The sequence below is a fragment of the Agelaius phoeniceus genome, chromosome 9 (assembly GCF_051311805.1).
Source record: "Agelaius phoeniceus isolate bAgePho1 chromosome 9, bAgePho1.hap1, whole genome shotgun sequence".
Lineage (NCBI taxonomy): Eukaryota > Metazoa > Chordata > Aves > Passeriformes > Icteridae > Agelaius > Agelaius phoeniceus.
Window position 1 is genome coordinate 18066841 of NC_135273.1, and position 20325 is coordinate 18087165.

The following is a 20325-nucleotide window of genomic DNA, read 5'->3' on the forward strand; positions in this document are numbered from 1 at the left end:
CCTTACATATCACATTTCCAGGACAGGAAGGCATGGCTTGTTTTTCCTGTAAGTGCTAATATAACAGATGACTGCCATGCAGACTCAGGAAATATTTATCAGTTACTAAAAAAGTCTCAGCAGAGAAAATATTATTTTCTTGTCTCTTCTCAAGAATGGTACTCCAATCTAATGAAGAATATCTGCCAGTAAACAGTAGGATCTATTAAATCCAACTCACTACTTTAAGAAGTGGATTGCATGTATGTAGGCTTGAATGATTTGTAATTTATCATGAACAAAACCTCTAGACACTACTAAAGAAAAAGAATGGGAACAACATGTACTGGTAACTTTCTTTGATGTACATTTTCCACTATAACTGGAATTCCCCCACCTGCCCCAAAGATAAGGATTATTTTAGGAAAGGTGGCCAACATAGGACTTCTGTTCTAGTATTTAAACTTCTGCATTCCCTGTACATAACAGAAGCCTAGAGCCTATTTCAGCATCAGGCCATCTACTTAATATTCCGCCAAATAAAGTAGGATCAGTTACAACAACAAAAAAAGAAACAAATACAAACCATCACCACAGACAACAAAAACTCCAATCCAAAGTGCACTGTATGGAGACACATGAGCAAGATTTAACCACAGCCCTAATCAGGGAAAGCTGTGATTTAACTAAAAAGGCCTCAATTCCACCACTAGCAGCAACTACAGGATGGCCCTAGAGTAACTACATGGTCAGCTTTGGGATCTCCGCTCTAGGAAGGGCAACAAATTTGGAAAACAGGCAGTAGTTAACATATGACTGGCCATCAGAAGGACAGTAATAATATCTAAAGCTTTTACTGGCATTTCTATAGCAACTAAACAAACTAGTCAAGCAACTGTCTACATCCCCAGTCTGTTAACACACATGTAAACAAAATTCAGATCAGTTATTTTGTTGCTGCTAGTTAATATCAGTAATCTTAATGCCAGAAGTTACCATTTCAAAAACAACTCTTTCTAGTGTTTTTTCTTCAAATCTAAATTTACACTGTTTTATTAATCCTGCTAAAACCCAAACATGAATTAAAAACCCACCTATACCATTCTCTTTACACTGATCACGAACAAGATCAAATTAGTAAAGAGGTGACAGAACTGAGATTACACTCTCCCCTTTTTCTTCCTTGATGCTTTTGTATTTTTATGTACCTGGTTAACATCTTAAGAGTTACAATAAACTGAAAAATTGGCAAGGTCCTTTGATATTTACATCCTTCTCAAACATTCAAAAAAGCTTCCAGGAAGGTTAAGCCAACATTTCTCTTTGAGGCAATACCAATGCACAGGAAACAGTGCCTACAAGCAGCTAGTTGTCAACAACCTAAATCAACTGGACACTTTTCAGTCCACACAGCAGAGCTCTTACTCAAAGAATGACACTGTCAGGTCATACTTTCCCAAACTGCATCAGGCACTTCCATATGACAGCCAGCATCCCAAATACTCACTCATTGGTATCAAGGACTACTCAGATTGTGAAACAGACTCCTAACAAGCCATTTCAAGTAGTGCAAATATTTACAAGCAGCAAATATTATACAGAGTATTTCTGCTTTTTATTTCACTGCAAGCAGTGTGGTTTATGATTAGGTTTAGTTTCTTTATCCCCATTAATTTACAGGACTCAGCACAACTGGCTGAATTTGCACAGAAGGACATCAATTCTAAAGGTGAACAGGTCAAAAAGCAACAGCAAGCCCTTGCTGAGGAAAAATGGTCACCAGTTACCATCCCTGTTTTGCCCGTAAAAGGTAATTCTCCACACTCCTGGCTCTCTAACATACAACACTCAAAAAACTGTGTTAAGGAAACCTAAAGGTACATTTAAATTTTAAAGAAACCTTACCATACTATTCCTTGTGCTCCTGATCCTATTGGTTTCAAATTCTGATACCGTTTCAATACGGTGAAAGTTGAATCTCCAATTTCAACGCTGTAAAAATTGTTGTCACGCTTGCTCCTGCTCATGACGGCAACTTGGCTACTTCACTTCATCCAAATTTTGCTTCTGGCCTATGAAGACAAAATTGGAAAAACTAAGGTTTTACAACTGTATGGAACCTGACATAAGACAAAACTCCTTTTAAGACACACAAGACACTTCCCAAATAAATCCCAAGTGCACATATAAGTTATTTCTAGTGACTGCAGGAGTAAGATGGCAGGTGTTTGAAATGCTGTAATGAATGACAGAAAAATCTTAGATGGAAATGACAGAAGATCAAAAGGCAGGAAGTTCCATCCAGAGAGCTCCAAGAGTCCTCCCATCCCTCCATACACACTTGCAGCACGGGAGCAGGGCCTGGGCCAGACACCCTCCAGAGGCCCCATTCCACCTGAATTATTGCATAATTCCATAAATAAAAGAGTGACAGAACACGAACAAGTCTTCCAGACATTGCAATCATTAAAATACACTTGGTCACAACCACCAGGAATACCCGACACTGATATGAAAACACATACAGTCAATTGAAGTCAGAAAAGGAAAACTGGCCTTGTCAGACATCTTTCATCAGGAAAAAGTAACAATCACAGAACAAAAGTAAGCAAAAAGGATTTATATTCCACCAAAGTCCTCTCGTATTAAAAAAAGAAATGCAACACCTCAATGCAGATGTCCCACAGGAGAAAAAAATAAAACTGCATCATGGCTTTTACAGTAATATTTCTCATTTCTTTAATGCTAACAGTGCACTTTTAACTTTACACAAGTTTTGAGTGGAGCTTTAAGAGATGCCTAGTAGTACAAGTATGTGACTAGAAGAATTGTATTTGTTTCATCAGCATGCTGTCTTCCATTGTTATTAACTTAAGGAACATCTTCCTGTGTTACTCAAGTCCCAAAGAGACTCTTGCCTTCCATATGCCACAACACTATACATTTGTTAAATTTTAAGCAAGCTTTGAGAACACAGACAGTGCAAACATTGCCTCCACAAATAATAACAAATTTTGCACAAGTAGTATTATTCTTAGAATCTATGTATTCCACTTTTAACTAGCTAACCCGTATTCACTTCACAGCCAGAGGTACAATCAAAACACTCTGACATTCTCTAAAGGAGACATTTTTAACTATTTGATATATTACTAATCAAAAATGCACGACCTTAATTGGCATTTATCTCAAAAGAAATGTCAATTTCAAGACCCCTTTTCCAAAATGCTGTCAAAAAACCAAACCTCTGTAATAAAGAGTTAACTAAATACCAAAGCAGCTTCTCTCAGTGTTTTGGCAGTTTCATTAAACGCTTCCTTCTCCAGCTGACAGGAGAGGCATAATTGGGCAATAGTGACTGTTCCTTAACACAAGGAAAAAATCTGTATCCAGACTGTACTGGTAGGGTGCAGGTCAGCTTAGTGGAGGGAGACCAAAAGCCTAATTTCTTAGCAATGTATGACACCAACCCCAGCTCTTTCTTATCTATCCATCTTATCACTAAGTCTTTGGATTCAACACTTTGTTCACAGATGTACTTGCACACAGTTTTGGAATAAAAATGCCCAACAACATATAATGATAAACCGCCCTGTGAATTAGAAAAGAGAAAATTTGTTGTGGCCAGTATGAAATCAGCCAAACACATTTCTGAAAATCAGAAAACAAAGAATGAAGACACTAATTCATATAATCTTACATTTGTTCATCATCAGCTGAGAAAACCCCAGTACCTTGAATTTATCCACTAAAACTGTATTAAGATCGAGTGACACCTGCACTGACCAATACAGGATTAGCTGGACCAGCTTAGTCAATAGAACTCTGCTGTTTGGTATCAGCATCAAGATAATGAAAACTTAATACTTCACTCTGGATAATTCCTCAGAAACAAATGCAGGAAGGACTCTCCCCTCCTTCCAAGGTTTCCAGGTGAGTGTTGACACCATTCCATTAAAAGTCAGTATTTTGAATAGTCAAAGCTAAGTGTTTAATTGCATTTTCTTTCATTTTGGTAAACTTCATAGAATCAAAGAGTGAAACCAAGCAAGTATAGTTAAAGAAAAGGATCTTGAGAGATAATGTTCTCTGAGAAAATAATTCCTTTATAGTAACAGATTTTACTATCTATCATACATTGTATTATAACCAAGCAAATTTTATTGCTTAAAGCCTTGTAATTTGCTACACATTCAAAACTGTACAAGGAAGCTTGTATTTACTAACCATTTTATAATTCATAACAGTACTTTAGTACACAGCAGCATATAAGAGAACTCATTGTTTATTTTCACTAATAACCTGAGGAAGGAGGGAGAGATATCCCAAAGTGAGGAAGAAGTGTGTCCACTTGATGTTAAATTCTCATTCCTTTCTCTGCAGCCCTACATGGTGTTCATCAAAAATTATCAATCTGTACTGTGACAGCAAGAGGTACAGTCTCTCTCTTGATTGTACATGCATGCTCTCCTAGCATAAAACAGATGTACTAAGTGCTTCAGAAGACATGGAGCCAATTCTCAGAAAAGCCATTTCTCCTTGCACATTTTGTTTATACCTTCATTAGACAATACAACATGAAAATCCAGGATTCATCCTATCCTATAATACATAATCTCTTACTTTAGGAGTATCCTTTTATGTAAGAAATCATACATACTCAGCTTATTTCTACTTCAATGAAGTACAGCTGACAAGATATTTTCATATCCCAGTACCTTGAAATACAATAAAACAGAAGAAATGAGAAAAACCAGAGATGGGAACAACCATCACTAACTACAAGTTTTGCATTAAATCAGACTTGGTTTTCATGATCATGACTTCTAAAGCAATCCTCTCCTAAACAAGCAAGGATCAAGTGAGCTAAGTCTTGGAAGAAACTTTGGAATGCTAAGCCAGCAAACAGTCTCTGGGACAAGGCATGTCTGAGGTACAACACAAACACCAACTGACAGTGATCTGTGTACATGTGCTGGCACAACTGTTCTACAGTGAAAGATTACTACAGGAGCTGCTCTGAAGTAGGACTGACAAAAAATGAAAACCATGACAGTCAAAGAGATGCAGAAATGGAAGAAGGCAATTTTAAAATAAAACAATTACACATATTAATACAGTAAATAGTAATATAATCAACATAATATAACAACATAAGCTACCTATCAATGATGATTCAATAACTCCATTTAGAAGGCATCTAACACCATGAAAATCAATGTTCTGCAGGAATCTGTGATTGACCTAGAAAAATCCAACAGTTCTTCAAGTACATGCTAGTTTGCTACTGAATGCAAAACAAATGGACAGTGTATATAAAGCTCTTGCATTAATGACTCTTATTTAATTTCTCTGTGAAAATACAGTTCACACATAGCTGATTTGTATGCATCATGTGTTTTTGAATGCTTGTCTAATTTTCAGCTGTCATGTTTAAAGGTATCTGGATAGCTGCTAAATGGACAGTTCAAACACAGCCTAGTTTTCACATATGCTTGCTTCAAAGGCTCAAATTTAGGCTCAAAACAAAAGAATAGTTTCTAAAGGTAACTTCATAGCTCATTCAGTTAGTCTCAGAAGTAATTATGATTTTAATGTTTTGTTTGTCCATGCTGCCCTCGAAACTGAATGTTGTATTTTGCAATACTTCCAGCTCTGTTAAATATTAATGCAGATAGAGCGTTTGGATAAAAGAGTTCATATTAGCTGGGTGAAAACTGCAGCAAGATATTACTAAACCATTACAAATGCCAAAACCTGAAGCTTATTCTCAAATGGAATATTCTCACTGCTGACTCTAGGATTTGCATGGCTTTCACAGATCAGATGGTTTTAAGCTGAACAACCTCCAGCTGCCTGAACTACTCCTAATGCTGCCATGTGTTTAGGGAGGCCTCCAGCTGCTGTGCCCTGGCAGTGCCTCTCCCCTAGCTACTGCACACCTGCATTACACAGAACCCTGCCTGCTCACACCACTCACAGGACAGGAGGCACAGCACAAACTAAAAGTCAACAGCTCTGATCTCAGGAGCTATTTTCTGCTTGCAACTATTAACGAAACCACAAATATCCTGGAGTCATTCTTGTATAGCTCAGGTCGGAAGGACAGTGCAGGTACATTTCTTAAAAGAACTAGATTTTAACGTATCTTCTGTCCACCAAGAAGTCAAACTTCACTTGTTACAGATTCAGTAAAGCAAAGGTGAACACTAGATCTCAGTGTTCACCAGGAAAAGAAGTACTGAGGCTGGGGAAAGCTGCATAAACATGACAAGGGCACATTTAGATTTCTACGTTATGACTTGCCTACTGCTTTCATGCTCAAACAGAAAAGGGTAGTGTCACCCTGTTTGCTCAAACACAAGAAATTTAAGGCACATTTAATTTTTTTAAACTTTAGGACAGTTACATTTTTTGTAGCCATTTATATATGGAGAATTCAAAGCCAATTACTTGATTTCCCAGAACCTATTGAGTATTCAACAATAAACAGATGGCTTTCTCCACTAAAGATGGTAATTTCAGAAAAGATGACAGGCTTGGTACAGACAAATAAATTTGGCTATAAAGCAAAATATTCCTGAGTACACAACAGCAAATTAATCTTAAAAAAACATAATATAGGCAGTTTAAATCAAGGAATTACTTCACTGGCTTGGCAAACATTGTTGCCAGATTGATACATCTCTTGCAGAGATATAGAGACCTCTCTGTTAATCTAACTCTGTCCTCGGTAAAATTTAACAGGGAACAACTAAGTAGAGTCCTAAATTAATAAACAATGGACTAAATCTACTAATATGAATGCAACCTTTGCCATAATTTAATGTTGCAGTTTACAGGTTCATACAGTGACTTACAACATGCTCCAGCTAGATCACAGGATGACTTTCCAGTCATCTATGAAACTAGATACAGTTTTCTTCATATGTGCCATCTCACCTTATTAAGACAGTGTAATTGAGGAGTTTACTAGAAGGGCAGAACATACAGGGAAATAAACCACCCCCTTCTCCACTCCAGCAGTCTTTTCTCGGCCAGTAGTCACCTTACTACAGTTTCCATAGAACAGATGATAATCTATTTAAAGGTAATTGCAATGGACTGAACTTAATTATGCACTCCAAAAGTCACCTGGAGGCCCTTTTATAACAAGGAGGTACCTACTACTTAAACAGCACAGGTTCACAGTGTCTGATAATCTGATTTTAGTCTTCACACCTGATGTCTTTGCCCAGATTCCAGTTCTGTTTGGAACAGACAAGTAATCCTATTACCTTACACAGAGGGAGCTTTCATGCAATGCTCAGCTCCAGATATAAGTATATAAAAAGCATAAAGGGCCTCAAGAGCCACGAGGTCCTCAGAGTTTTCACCCTGATTAGTAGTGACTGAAGAGTTTTTCCAGATCTTGAATCAAAACAGAAATAAATATTTAAAATTTACCAAGGAGAACATGAAGACAAAAATAACAACAAAGCAGAGCCTGAATTAGTAGGGGAACATTTGGGTGGTTTTTAACCCCATCTGTAACACATGCAATGAACATGATGCAGGAGATTAGAATCCAAGTGGCTTGAGGATGAACTGAGGATGTTCTAGGGAAACACTAGAGGTACTGATAAATGCTACTCAATTTATCAAAAATTCTTCAACAGACTCCATGCTCAGCCCTCTATTTTTTTCCTCTTACAAAAATAGGCAAACTTTTATCTTTTATACTGCTGAAGTAGAATTTGAGGGGCAGGAAAGGAGAAAACCTCATGGAAAAAAAACAGCAAATCTTTCTTTTTAATCTAAATTATACTTAGCGAGCTTCCTGCATTTGAAATCTTCCCCACACTAGTATTTATGTACTTTATAAACTACAATAGAAGGGGGCAAAACGAGTCAAGAAAATTTCATATCTACTGAAAGCCAGCTTCCATCTCAGAGACAGACTAGAGGTCATCAAAAGAAAACAGGCATGCAAAAAAGAACCTATCCTTTTTTATCCCTCCAAAAACGCATGTTCTGTTTTTCATCTTAATTCAACTGACCTGCTGCTTTTTTCAGTCACTTCAGTCAGCCCACGAAGGGGCTGTGCCAGCAGCTACAGCACCTGGGTAGAGCACAGACTGACACTGGAGCTTCCTTGTTTGCTTTGAAGGGAGGGACAGGAGAGGGGATTTATTACTGACAGCCAGGCAAGAGGAACATACTCATTTCCCAAGTAGAGCTTCCAGCAGCAGCTGCTGGCAAATGCCGCCCCTTGAGTTTTCCCTTTTCAGGCTGTTACTCACCCTCTGGTGAAAAAGCCAATTTCATTGACTCTGAGGACAGACATGCTCTGTGGTGTCACTGAAGCAGGGATGCCCCAGGGATTATATTTGCAGAGTCAGTCATACAGATAGGAACTTGAAGCTGGCATGTTCTCCAGTGCTTCCCCTGTCAGACTTCTCTGATCAATACTAGAGCATCTAATCAAAAGTGAACGTTTCCACTAAAGATTGTGCTATTTTGGGAACCTCACCCCAAATGGTTTCAAAACTCACAATAAAAGGTTAATAACAAAATGAGGAATGAGCTCAAACAGCTAGTTTTCAACATAATGTTTTTTACACCAGTGCTGGAACTCCCTGCATCAAATTACATTCAAATACTATTTAGCCTGAAATAGCAACCACTCACAGGTGCAGTCACCAGTGCGAAAATATTAACAGCTGAACCTGAAATTAGGGAAACCTGAAGTTGGAGACAGGGATTTTTGTATAAGGCAACTGGAACTTGAGCTTTTCCACTTCCATGTCTCAAGTACCTTGGAACAGTCTGGTACCCTGTCAGAAGTAACTAATGACTCAGAGGCTGTTGAGTGGCAAGGAAAGACCTCCAACTGGCAGCAATAAAATTAAGCCTGTAACTAGCAAAATACTGATACTGCCTATAAACAGGGAGTGTAAGATCACATGCAAACATGCAGAAAGCCACAAGAAACAACTCCTGTTGTTAAACACTGCTCCTCCAGGTGACCATTTCCTGGCACTGCTGGCGCAGCTGGAAGGGACAGAACCACTGAAGCTCCACCAGAGATTTCACACACTGCTCCCCATGGAGCACAGGCAGAATCAGCACCTCCACACCACATTTCCCTCAGAAGCTCAAAGCAAGCATTTATGCAAACCAAGTACAACATACCAGTGTTTTCTCATCCTGCCTGCTGAACAAGGGTCAGCTGAACTGCTGAACCTGCATTCACAGCTTCTGAGTACCCTCTATAGAAAAATCAATATCACTGCACATTTCTAAAGCAAATTCTCCTATTGTGAAATATCTCTTGCAAAACATCCAAAATAAGACAATCACTTCTGGTATCACTAAAACATTAGCTTTGTTTAACATCAAATTCAATTCATCTGAGAACTGAATTCTTTTGCATTGATTCTTATTTCAAAACAGCTATTTTTTGGTTTTTATCAGTAAATTTCCTATTGAGAGGATTAATCCACCTTCTTTCTTTTGCACCTACATTTCTCTATACTCTAAGACATTGTCCCATAATGCCATTAGTCTACAAATTACAGCCCTTTTACTACAAAAAAAAAAAAAAACCTCAAAAAATGCATATAATAGTCATTCATGAAAAGTTAAGGCATTATTTGTTAATGGCACAGGACAATTAAAGAGACTGCCATAAAGCACAGGAAAAATGCCACATGGGCTGTATGTTTATCTTACACACACACACATATTACCTAAACCAGTCAGGTAACTGATTCACTTCTGGCACTTTGAGCTAGTCAGTTTTATTTTTCTTTTACAACTGTGACTAAAGCAGCTGGTCATAGAAGAAATTATCCATACTTTTGGTTTAGGGCCTGCTGGTCAGTTAGGTAAAACACAAATTACAGCCACCAGCAGGGCTAACTTCATCACATGGGAAGTTAAACAAAATTAAGATTCAGAAAAATGAGAAGTCAAAACATAGAGACTTAAAGTAGCCTGAGGGCAAGGAAAGAAAGATGCACAAATGAACACATGCTATCAGCTCCATGAAAAGGTGAAAATTTGTGCTTGCTTATCTACCATTCCTTCAGCCATTTCCCTCTCCCCTCTAAGCAAGGAGAGTCTGCCAGTGTGTGACAGGGAAATGAAACCTCACATTTCTTCATCATCTGTGATTAGTACATACCAAGTGCTATCCAGATTGCCAGGTTTCTGAAATATTATATCTTCAAAGGTACATAATCTAAACACGAACCTATCTCTAGAGAAAAACACCATAAATACTTAAACCTATGAAATTTGCACCACGAGTTACAAAGCTTAAGAATTGCCCAAACTTTATCTGAGGCTTTCAAGTTGATTTTGGTGATAGACACAGTCCTGGTGATCCAAATCAGCAGCAAGTAAGACAGCAACACTTACAACTTCCCAGCACTTGTCACAGTCAACTCCTACAACACAGCTGCTCTGGAATACCAGCGCACCCTCTCTGGAAAAATGTCACCTGTGGCCAACAGCACTTTACTAATTCTTACCAAGTACAGATCACTTCTAATCTAGTTCACTACAGTGCCACTCTGCTGCAATATGGCATTTCTATTACATGTTTTCCAGGGGGCTGCATTTTGTGATAAGGCTATGTGTGACACAAAGCTTAACATAGGAGGTTCTACAGTGAAATGATGTATTTGCAATAGAATACACTGCAGAGTTTATATATTCTTATATATTCTTGTTTTATTAAGTCATTAGACATCAGCAGACTGTTTTAGAAAAAAGTATCTTCCATTCCCTTTAAAAAGGGTTTTAGATTCAAATGCCAGGAGGCTGTAAATGAGGCAGGCTGCAACATGCAATACTCACCAGCCTGAAAACTGGCATTTCTAATGATGAAGATTCTCATCCAACCTTTCCTCTTGACTTTTTTTATTGACTCCTGAACTGTGACTTTAATTAACCATGAAGAAATTTGTTTGGTAGCATTTTTCTAGAACAAGCATTATCAGAATGAGTAGTGCTACATTTACAGAAAAAATATCACTCTGCAAACTCTGCTGTGCTACATTTGATAGGAGAACAGCTCTACAGCTTCTTCAGTGAAATGTCATACGAAGCGCCACTACAGACTGGTTCCATGACAAATCCTATTATCATAATATATGATAATATAAGATGTTGTGTCTTCCAGGTCAGTTTTGTCACAGAAATCATAAACCACAATAGCTTCAACAAAAGAAAACTTGTGTAACTCTACATTTTGGTAAAGAAGCTGTTATGACAAGAGATTAAAAGACTATTCTTAGCAAAACTCTCCTTTTCAGAAATAATAGGATAAGACAAGGATCTTCCAATTCCTTAATCCTTTATCAAATAAAAGATTATAGAAAAGAATGGTAAATGGGGAGAAAAACAAGGTATGCATGTTTTTCAAAGCTTAAAATATTCAGGTTTATTGCAGGGCATTATTTGTCAATTTAATTTGGTTTGGTTTTTTGTAAATACTGCTCTTAAAATCTGCAATCAGTGAAAATTCAGTAAAGCAACAGTTCAACAAGCTGTTCTATTTTAAGCATCTGATTTAACTGTCAGAAGTGCAATCTAAGTGCCTGGTGCTGGACCTTGAAAACATGTTTAATCATAATCATGCCTAAACCATGACTGAAACCACTGCATTCTAGGGAATGCCATTCCACGTTGCCTTACGTAGCTCCCTTTTCACACAATCGTGTGTCCTGGCCCATTCAGCTTACTCAGGTACTTCAAAAACGTAATCATGTATAACTTGAAATTGCCAAGAAAAGAATAAATTACTAATCTGTTTCAGCTGACTGCCTAAAGCAATGCTCACTCCCACCATTCCACAAAGGCCTGCCTTCATATGGCAGCTCTCTGCACATCCAATAACCACTGCCAAAGCAACAAAGAGGCAAACCATCAGCAAAATAAACCAGTGAATATAACTCAGAGTGCCTCAATGAGATCTGCACAAGTTTAGAAGCAGAATCCTACCCTGAGAGCAATTCTGGAGTGGGAGGAAATGCTTGTTCTTTAACCTCTTTTTGCAGGGGAAAAAAAAAAGCATATAAAAGCTAAATGTTTCAGCAAAAAACAAAATTAAATGGTTTTTTAATTGTTTTAAAGGACAACAGTAAACAAAAGATACCAGATACCAAGTGACTTAAAATAGTAGTTAATATCAGTGATCAAGAGGACAATAGCTATAGAACATTAGAGGAAGGAAGGATTTGGGTAACAGCTGGGAAAAAAGTTTTCTGAATGCTTTAAAACTACATTGATTTTAACTTCTAATCCCAGCTACGAAAACTTAGAATCCAATTATGAATGTGCTACTTTTGTTAATTCATGCATTTATCTGTGAAACACAAGCAGATTAATGTGCTATAAAATCCTGTCTAAAGTATTTGGCATAAAATACCTCTATAATAAGAGCTTTAGAATGGAACAAAAAACTTGAACACATGACAACTTCAGCACTAAGAATTCCTTCAGAGATACCTCTTGTAACACAATACAGTACTTTGCACAATTTCTTGGGAGTGGGGTGGGAAGGAAGGCAGCACATTTCTAAATAAAGCAACTACTTTCTGGGTAATTTGTAGGAAACTCCACCAATAATTACCAATTAGTACAGCAATACAGCAATAGTCTGTTCTGCTGTCCCATTTCTCCTAGACTTCAGTAGTGCCTGATGCTCTGCCCCAGTGTATGGGGTTGGCACGGCCAGGTCTCTCAGTAGCAGGGGTCTAGAGGGGTGGTTCTGTGAGAAGCTGCCAGAAGCTTCCTCCATGTCCAGCAGAGGCAATGCCAGCCTGTGCCACACCGCTGGCCAAGGCTGCCCAGTCAGGAGTGATGAACACCTCTGTGCTAACAGCTTGTACTGGGCCTGGCTCAGCTCAGCTCCTTCTCCCACAGCAGCCCCACAGTGCTGTGCTCTGCACTGGCAGCTACAAAGGGCTTGGTAACACACCAGAGCTCTGGCTCTTACTGAGCAGAGCTGGCAGCATCAGCTCTCCAACATTGCCCTCATCAAGGGGCTGGGGGTGGGCAAGATCCTGGGAGGGCACACAACTAGGCCAGCTGACCCAAATTAAAAAGAAATATGCCTTACCATATGGCAGAAGTTCCCAAAAATAGGAAGAGTTTGAGAATTTTCATTCTCTAAATTTTCATTCTCTAAATAAGAATATTCTCTAAATATTCTTATTTAGAGAATTTTCATTCTCTAAATAAGAATATTAGCCTTCAGAAGCACTGCTGTGCACCGTACACTAGCACTGGGGGATATGCCTACAAAGAGTTGTGATGAGAGATTTTCTGAAGAAAACTAAGAAGAATTTCAAATAAACTAAAACAGGGGGAGAATAAAGTATCAAGGTTTTGTGATTTTCCCACAATGCCATGCTAGTATTAACAAAACCTTTTTATGTCCAATATAATCTTATTATAAACTGAACTGTCTTTTTTCTTCCACCATCTTGACACTTAAGTGGCACAAGAACCTTGTAATGCTTTTTAAAAAAAAAAAGTAAAAGAAACCCTGTCTATTGTTCAACAAGGATGAGTTTTGTACTGCTGCAACTGTGCAAATAAAAGTCACCCACTGCTGGAAGGCTTCGCTGCTCATTAAATGAGCCACTGCCGTGCACAAGGACCTTCCTCTCACTGGGTGTCTCCTGAGTAGTCACTTCTTGGCATGAAATTAAACAAGTGAACCTAGCCCACACCTTTCTAATAAACCTTTTTTAGTTTATCATGTTACTACTCTTCTGTGAAGGTGACCAGGATGTTTGTCACCCCCCAAAACACAAGGAACAATGCAGAATTTACCAAGATTTATGCTGGTTGGCATGTCAGCCATGGCATTCACTTTTACTGTTTCCATAGTAAAACTTAACATTAGGATTACATCTTCAAAACTGTGTATTTTTACATGGTACTGCAAGTAAGCATTGTGACTGGAACTTACTCCATCATCTTAGGTGTTAAAGCTACTAAAGAATACATCTAGGATTCTAAAACACATGCCATCCCTAACATCAGATTTCCTACACAATTCTCTCAAGAGTCACACATGAGCAGCTGCATTCACATATTAAAATACTACAGGTTCATATCAGGACAGCTGCTTTGTTAAGATACGAAACACTCACTCTGGGTTGTAACTGTCTGTATTGCTCACCTCACTTTCACTAAGACCTCTGGTTGGTTTTGCTAAATAGACAAATATGTAAGAACTTACAGAAACAAATGAAATGCAGAACATCTTCTAAAGGCAGAAGAAGCATTAAAGGGAGATTTATGGCCCTGTTCCTTTCTTCCAGCTGCCATTAGTCCTGCCCCTCTGCTGTGATGGACTGCCACTGTGACCAGCTGGAACTCAGAGCTGGTTTGCTCCATGAAGCCACTTGCTGGGATAACCACACTCCAGCTAAGCATTAGGAACCATCACCCACCCAGAAGCTGCTAACTTGTTACTGCAACACAGAAAGCAAGACCTGGACTAACTTCAGCTGGCTACCAAGCTGCTGATCACCTGCTGTTTCTTTGGAGATGGGCTTCTAAGTTCATCATAGTGATCACAGGCATGACAGGTACCATAAGCCTTTTTTTTTGGCCTTTATGCTAGCCTAGAAGCACTTCTCACCTAGTCAGCTGGAAAGTTCAATGCAGGGCAGAAAAATCCGTGTTGCCACCATCAGACTTGAACTAAGATGCTCATCACAACTCACTACTCTTCCCAACTTGTAACAGTTCTGAGCAACCTGGTTTACCTAAATCACTGTGCCTTTGTTTTGCCAACTTCGTCAAGCTACTTGGAAAACAGAAGTTTTAAAATCCATAAACAGCAGAATTAGAATATGGCTTGGAAGCAACCTCTGTAGATTATCTACAAAACAAGTAGAACTTCAAATTTGTATCCTCTCAGGCTGCTCTGGACCTTGCTAAATCTAAAGTCTGTATGGATGAAGACTTCATGGCCCTTCTGGGCTCTTGATCCGTAAGCGGGGCTGACTGCTACATTAAGACATTCATTCCCTCATAACCTACTGAAACTTCCATTTTTATGTCTTGCAGCCATTGATTCATTCAGAGGGGCAAGTGGCTCCATCACCTCTCTAACCCCTTGCTTAAAGCTGGTAAAATGCAGCAATTATGTTCTCCCTCAGGTCCAGTCCTTTGTGCACCCTCAGGTACTCAAGCTCCCATCCACTTGCAGAACCCAGGGCTGGATTCCCCCGTGTGTCTCTCCCACGGCAGGGGTGTGTGTGACCCCAGCAGCCCTGCAGGGAAATGTCACAGCTGGGAACAGTTCCTGCTGCTCAGGCCCTGCCCCTGGCAGCCCAGGCTTTTATCACCCTTCAGGGCAGCAGGGGCACAGAGCTGACTCCCACCCAGCAGGAGCCCCAGCTCCTCTTCTGCAGCAACCAACAGCTGAAGAATCATTTTCATTTTATAAACATGGGCAATTCCATTACTTATGAGATTCCAGTAGGAAACAGGATACCCCCTATTCATCATTCTTATTTCACAAATATCGAAACACCAGACTTGAGACATTAGAGACATTTCAACTTTTGTTCAGCAGACAATGAGAAAGGTAAATGCTTGAATGGATACAGACTACAATAATGGAACACTTTAACCATAGTTCACAGGACAAAGAATAAATAAATGTATGAGTTAAGACATTTTCCTGCACACTATATAAATATATATATATAATGAAAAAATTCTTAATATAGCATCAGTAAAGTAAGGGAAGATTGTCAGAGTTGTGTGCTTGTCTTCATTTTCTTAAACACTCAAAAATCAATAATTACAGCAAACAAGCTGTCCAGTAGCACTGCAGAATCAATGTGTGCCCTTTTGGTTAAAGTGTACACACAAATGAGCTTATATACAGTATTTGCTTTGTTACCAACACAAGTGACCATTGAGCTGAAGTATATTTTTCTGTCAGTCCTCATTTTACCATTAGTCTGCAATATTCAGCTAAGAATGATTAATAAGCATCCCATCTGTTCACATATCAAGTAGCATTTATCCAACAATAAAAATGACAGTATGGGCAACAATAGTTTTAGTATCAAGCTTACAGGCAATCAATTTGAAGAGGAAAAGAATCAAGAATTAGTCCTTAATAACTTAGAAAAAAATATCATTTAAGGAGAAATCTGTAGTTGTTAATTATAAGCTTGGCACACCAAGATCATTATCTGTTCACACACAAGAATACCTTAAAAAGTGTTTCAGAGTCCATGGCAAAACTGTGGTGAATTTCACAGCAGGCAAGCAACATAAGTAGGCTCAACTGGATTTTTAAAGAGCTTTCAAATGCCAAGACATCTTTCCATAGCATAAACGGAAGCCTGTTTCTGCAGCTTTTGAATTAAGGACTAAGGGATTTCTTAAAGGAACCATTTACAGCAATAAACATTTAGCCTTTATTAAAAAACAACAAGGCTCAAAACAAGATTGGTCTAATTTCCAAAGTGGAACACTGTATATAGAGAAAATAACAAATACAGTAAAACTCTATACATACAGAGCCCTTTTGTTGTCAAGGAGAGGGATTGGGAGGGTGGGAAATGAAGGTTAAGAAATAGCACTCCATACTTTTCAGGAGACTATTAAAAAGGACATATATATTTGTCCAGAATGCTGGATCAATCTTCAGAAATGAGGAGCTAAATGTGTAGTTTCCATGCATCTTTTAAACAATGAGCATCCAAATAATTTAGGCAGCTGAGGAAGGATGAAAAGAAAACCAAGAAATACATATATAGTAAATACCCATTTCAGGCAAATAACAGGCAAAAAATAAATCCAGTTGTTACCATCCTGAAACATTTATTCTTTAATATTTGCATAACAATTCTACCCAAGGCATTTGCAAAGAAGCTTACACCTGCACACCTAATAAGCCACCAAAAGACTTGGTCCTTAAAGAGCAGAGTTAAAAGTAAAAATACAAAATCCACACACAACAGGCAACTTTATTTCTGCCTAGAACACACAGTCCAAAAACTACAGGACCTGGAACCCTCTTAGATCACCTTACTAATATTTCTGATTTAGAAGTCTCCATGAAGTATATGGTAGCCTACAAGACTACACTGAAAGCTCATGCAAGCCACTGGTCCAGAAACCTTGGGAACTTTTGCAGTGGAAGACATTAAAATGCTTTGATTCAGAGTACAAGTTTGTACATCCTCTGCAATTAGTTTTGGTTCAGCAGATACTTCTCTATTTCTCTTCTCCTATCGCACTTTTCCCCAGCTAGCCTTGAAAACCGTCAAGATCTGCAGGCAGCCTGCAATGTGTCTGATGGTCCCTGCCCTGGCATCCCATGTTATGCATCCTCCCACCAAACTAGCCTGTATTACACATCTTTGAATCAAGTGGGGCGAAAATGGAAGATGGCTGTGCCGAGAGACTGTGATCAAAGCAGGGGACTATTTGAAATTCAACATTTTTATTAGCTACAATCAGAAGAATCAAGAGCTTCGCTTCATTACATACAAGGAATGCTCAAGTCAGTGAAATCACTTTGACAGCACCCTTAAATAAGTTTGGCCCAGATTCATTTCATGTTACAGTTTAAACCATTTCCAAGTTATCTAACACACGGATATACCCGCAGACACATACTTCCGCACGTCAGTTCCTATCCTGCCCTGCAAGTGCATTTGTTGGCACCTTCAGAACTGAGACCAGGTCTCACCTGACTGCAATACCATCTCCACACCTGTAAAGTCTCCACACCTGTAAGTAAAACCCAGCTGCAATGAGTAGGCTTGCTCAATTCCACATGCACATGCCCTAGGGCAAGTAATACTTTCCATCCCCGAACAAGCATAACACCCTTTGTGTTTGTATTATCAGATAGGCCAAAGCGTGTAGGATTTGTCGATTGCCTGAAAGCCTTCAGCAAGCCTGTTCTGTACAACAGTTCCGTTCAACACCACACCATATGTGCAAAACCATTATTGTAGCTAGGGAGTGGAACAAATAATCAAGTGGAATTTGTTTTTGTAGGTTAATAAAGAAGCTCAGATCAAACTTCAGCGATGGAACTGCTCCAGGTAGAAAGGCATAAAGAAACAGGAAGGAAAGCTGGACGTAACGACACAGAAATCAAAAGCAAAAGAAATACTGCAAAGGGACAGCTCACCCTTTGAAAGAAATTTAATAATTAAAAGGCAAAAGAACCAAAGACATTGCCGGTCACCGCCAGCCCGTGCATCTAGAGCAGTTACATTATCCCAGAGAAGTATCTTTTGCTTTAAGAGGCATTTTTAAGAACAAGGTCACGGTAGGGCTGCATTCCCACCACCCCGCCCTATAACGCTCCTTCCCCGAGGACGGAGCGGCCAGCCCGGCCTGCCCGGGTGCCCCCGCTCCCGGGAGGAGGAGGAGGAGCCCCGCGCCGAGCCTCCTGCCCCTCCTGCCACACCAACAAAGAGGTCCCCGCCATTATCCGCCCGCACCTCTGCCGGCCCCCCGGCCCCGAGCAGGCACGGGAGGTCCCCGGGCCGGAGTGCCCCGCACCGCCGCCCGCCCCCGGGCAAGGGCACGGCCGGCCCCGGCTCCCTTCCCGCCCGCCGAAACGTAAACAAAACCGCCCGACCCGGGCCGGGCCCCGCGGTGCGGCCGCTGTCCGCCCCACCCCGGGACTGCGCCGCTGCCCTCCGCCCGCCGCCGCTCCCGAGGGCTGCCCCCGGCCCCGCTCACCGACCACCGCCTCCGGCCTCGGCCGCTGAGTAATGAGCCGGACCCGGGCCGCGCACAGGCTCCGCGCTCCGCCCGCCGCGGCTGCGGCTGCGCCGCCCCTGCGCTCGCCCCGCCCCGCCCGGCTCGGCGCTGCCCCGCTCCGCCGCCCGCCCGCCGGGGCGCGGGGCCCAGCCCCGCCGCCTCCAACCCGCCCGGTTCCCGCTGCCCCCGGCCCCCGCCGCCCCCGGCCCGCCTGGCTCCCACCGCGTCCCTGCGGGGCTTTGGCGCCCCGGGCCCGCGCATCCCTGCTGGGAACCAGCATCGCTCTGCCTCCTCCGCGCCCTTTCCCTGGAGCTATTCCTTTCCTGGATTACGCCCGGTAGCCAGAGCTCTCTTCCTGCTGGGACTTTCATGAAATATTTGCATGTTTTCAGGCCTTTGCCCTGCGGTCCGTGCCAGTGGCTGGCACGCTCCCTCGCAGCCTGGCATGGGTGCCGCTCGCTGACACCGTTCAGGCCTTGGCAGCTCCCGCTTCCCGCTGCACGCCTGGCATGGCAGTGCTTTACCTCATCATTGAGCTTCTGGAGTGGTGTAACATCCTCTTGTTCTGTGTCTGGTTTAGTGCAGTTCTTCCTCTAAATCATTAGGGGAATTCTCTTGACTTTTTCATACCATTGCCTTTGGTTTCTGGCACCTGACATGAGTACTCTCTCTCCTTAGACTTTAAATATTTTGCTTTTTATTTTTATATAATTTTTTATATCATTGTGGGGAGGGGGGGTGGTTTGTTTGTTTGTTTTTGTTTTTCCTTTTCTTCAGGAAGGTCCCTGCTTAGAGACAAAAGGAGGCCAATCAGCAAGCTGCAGCAAGCCTTTGTATATTTTTACTGCAAAAAACAGGCCCTATGAGCAGTATTTAAAAATTCATACAATCTGCCAGGTAGGCACAGGGTACTGTTGAAACAGACATTTCCCGTTTATTTCACTGTCAAACATGTGGCCTGTGTAACATTTTTGAAGATGCCAATCTATCAAGATTTTTGTTGATGACAGCTTTTATCCCTCCTTAATAAGCATAGACTTTTACATGTTAAAGGCAGTGCTTTAGAATATTCCCACTATCTTGGTGTTTAAAGGTTCACCTCCATAATTCTGTCCATACCTACTCATACACCCAATTTGGTGACACTACTGCATGCTGCCCTTAAAATTCTCCCTTAATTTAAGCAATTTCTTTCCATATGTTAAAGTGGTTCTTTCACAGATTTCCACAGGCAGATATATGAGGCCTCCTTTATATCTACACATGAAAAACCCCCAAAAACCAAAAACTAGTGTTCAGACTCTGCTACCAGTCCTCCTTAGGTGCCTCTGGGCTCTGTCTAAGACACACCTCCCACATTACCTCTGATCATTTCCGTGGGACATCCCCCAAAAAGAATTAACCAACTTTTAGCTCCAAGGCTTTTTCTTATTGCAGTGTGTTAGATCAGAGCCAGACATTTCATTCCCTTCCATGTTTACATATGCCAATGGCAAAGTTCAGAAGGCACAAGGGGCAATATGAATGCCCAAAGTACACAGCAGGCAAAACTTTATCTGGATAAGTCATATTCATCTTGGCCAGGTA

At 40.6% G+C, this 20325-nt stretch overlaps 1 protein-coding gene across 7 annotated transcripts in view; it reads right to left on the reverse strand.

Moving 5' to 3' along the window:
* MAPK8 (mitogen-activated protein kinase 8) overlaps nucleotides 1–20325 on the reverse strand; it is a 228444-nt gene that overhangs the window by 17310 nt on the left and 190809 nt on the right. For 3 of the 7 annotated variants that reach the window (XM_077183110.1, XM_054636880.2, XM_077183111.1), the window contains exons 1-2: nucleotides 18718–18836; nucleotides 1885–2051 (exon numbers count right to left, since the gene is read on the reverse strand). In XM_077183110.1, the coding sequence (XP_077039225.1) occupies nucleotides 1885–2006 (122 nt within the window). In that variant the 5' untranslated portion in view covers nucleotides 2007–2051; nucleotides 18718–18836. Of the gene's footprint in view, nucleotides 1–1884; nucleotides 2052–4639; nucleotides 4698–18717; nucleotides 18837–20325 lie in introns of those variants that run through there. The other 4 variants (XM_077183106.1, XM_077183108.1, XM_077183107.1 and 1 more) reach the window with 2 other exon arrangements.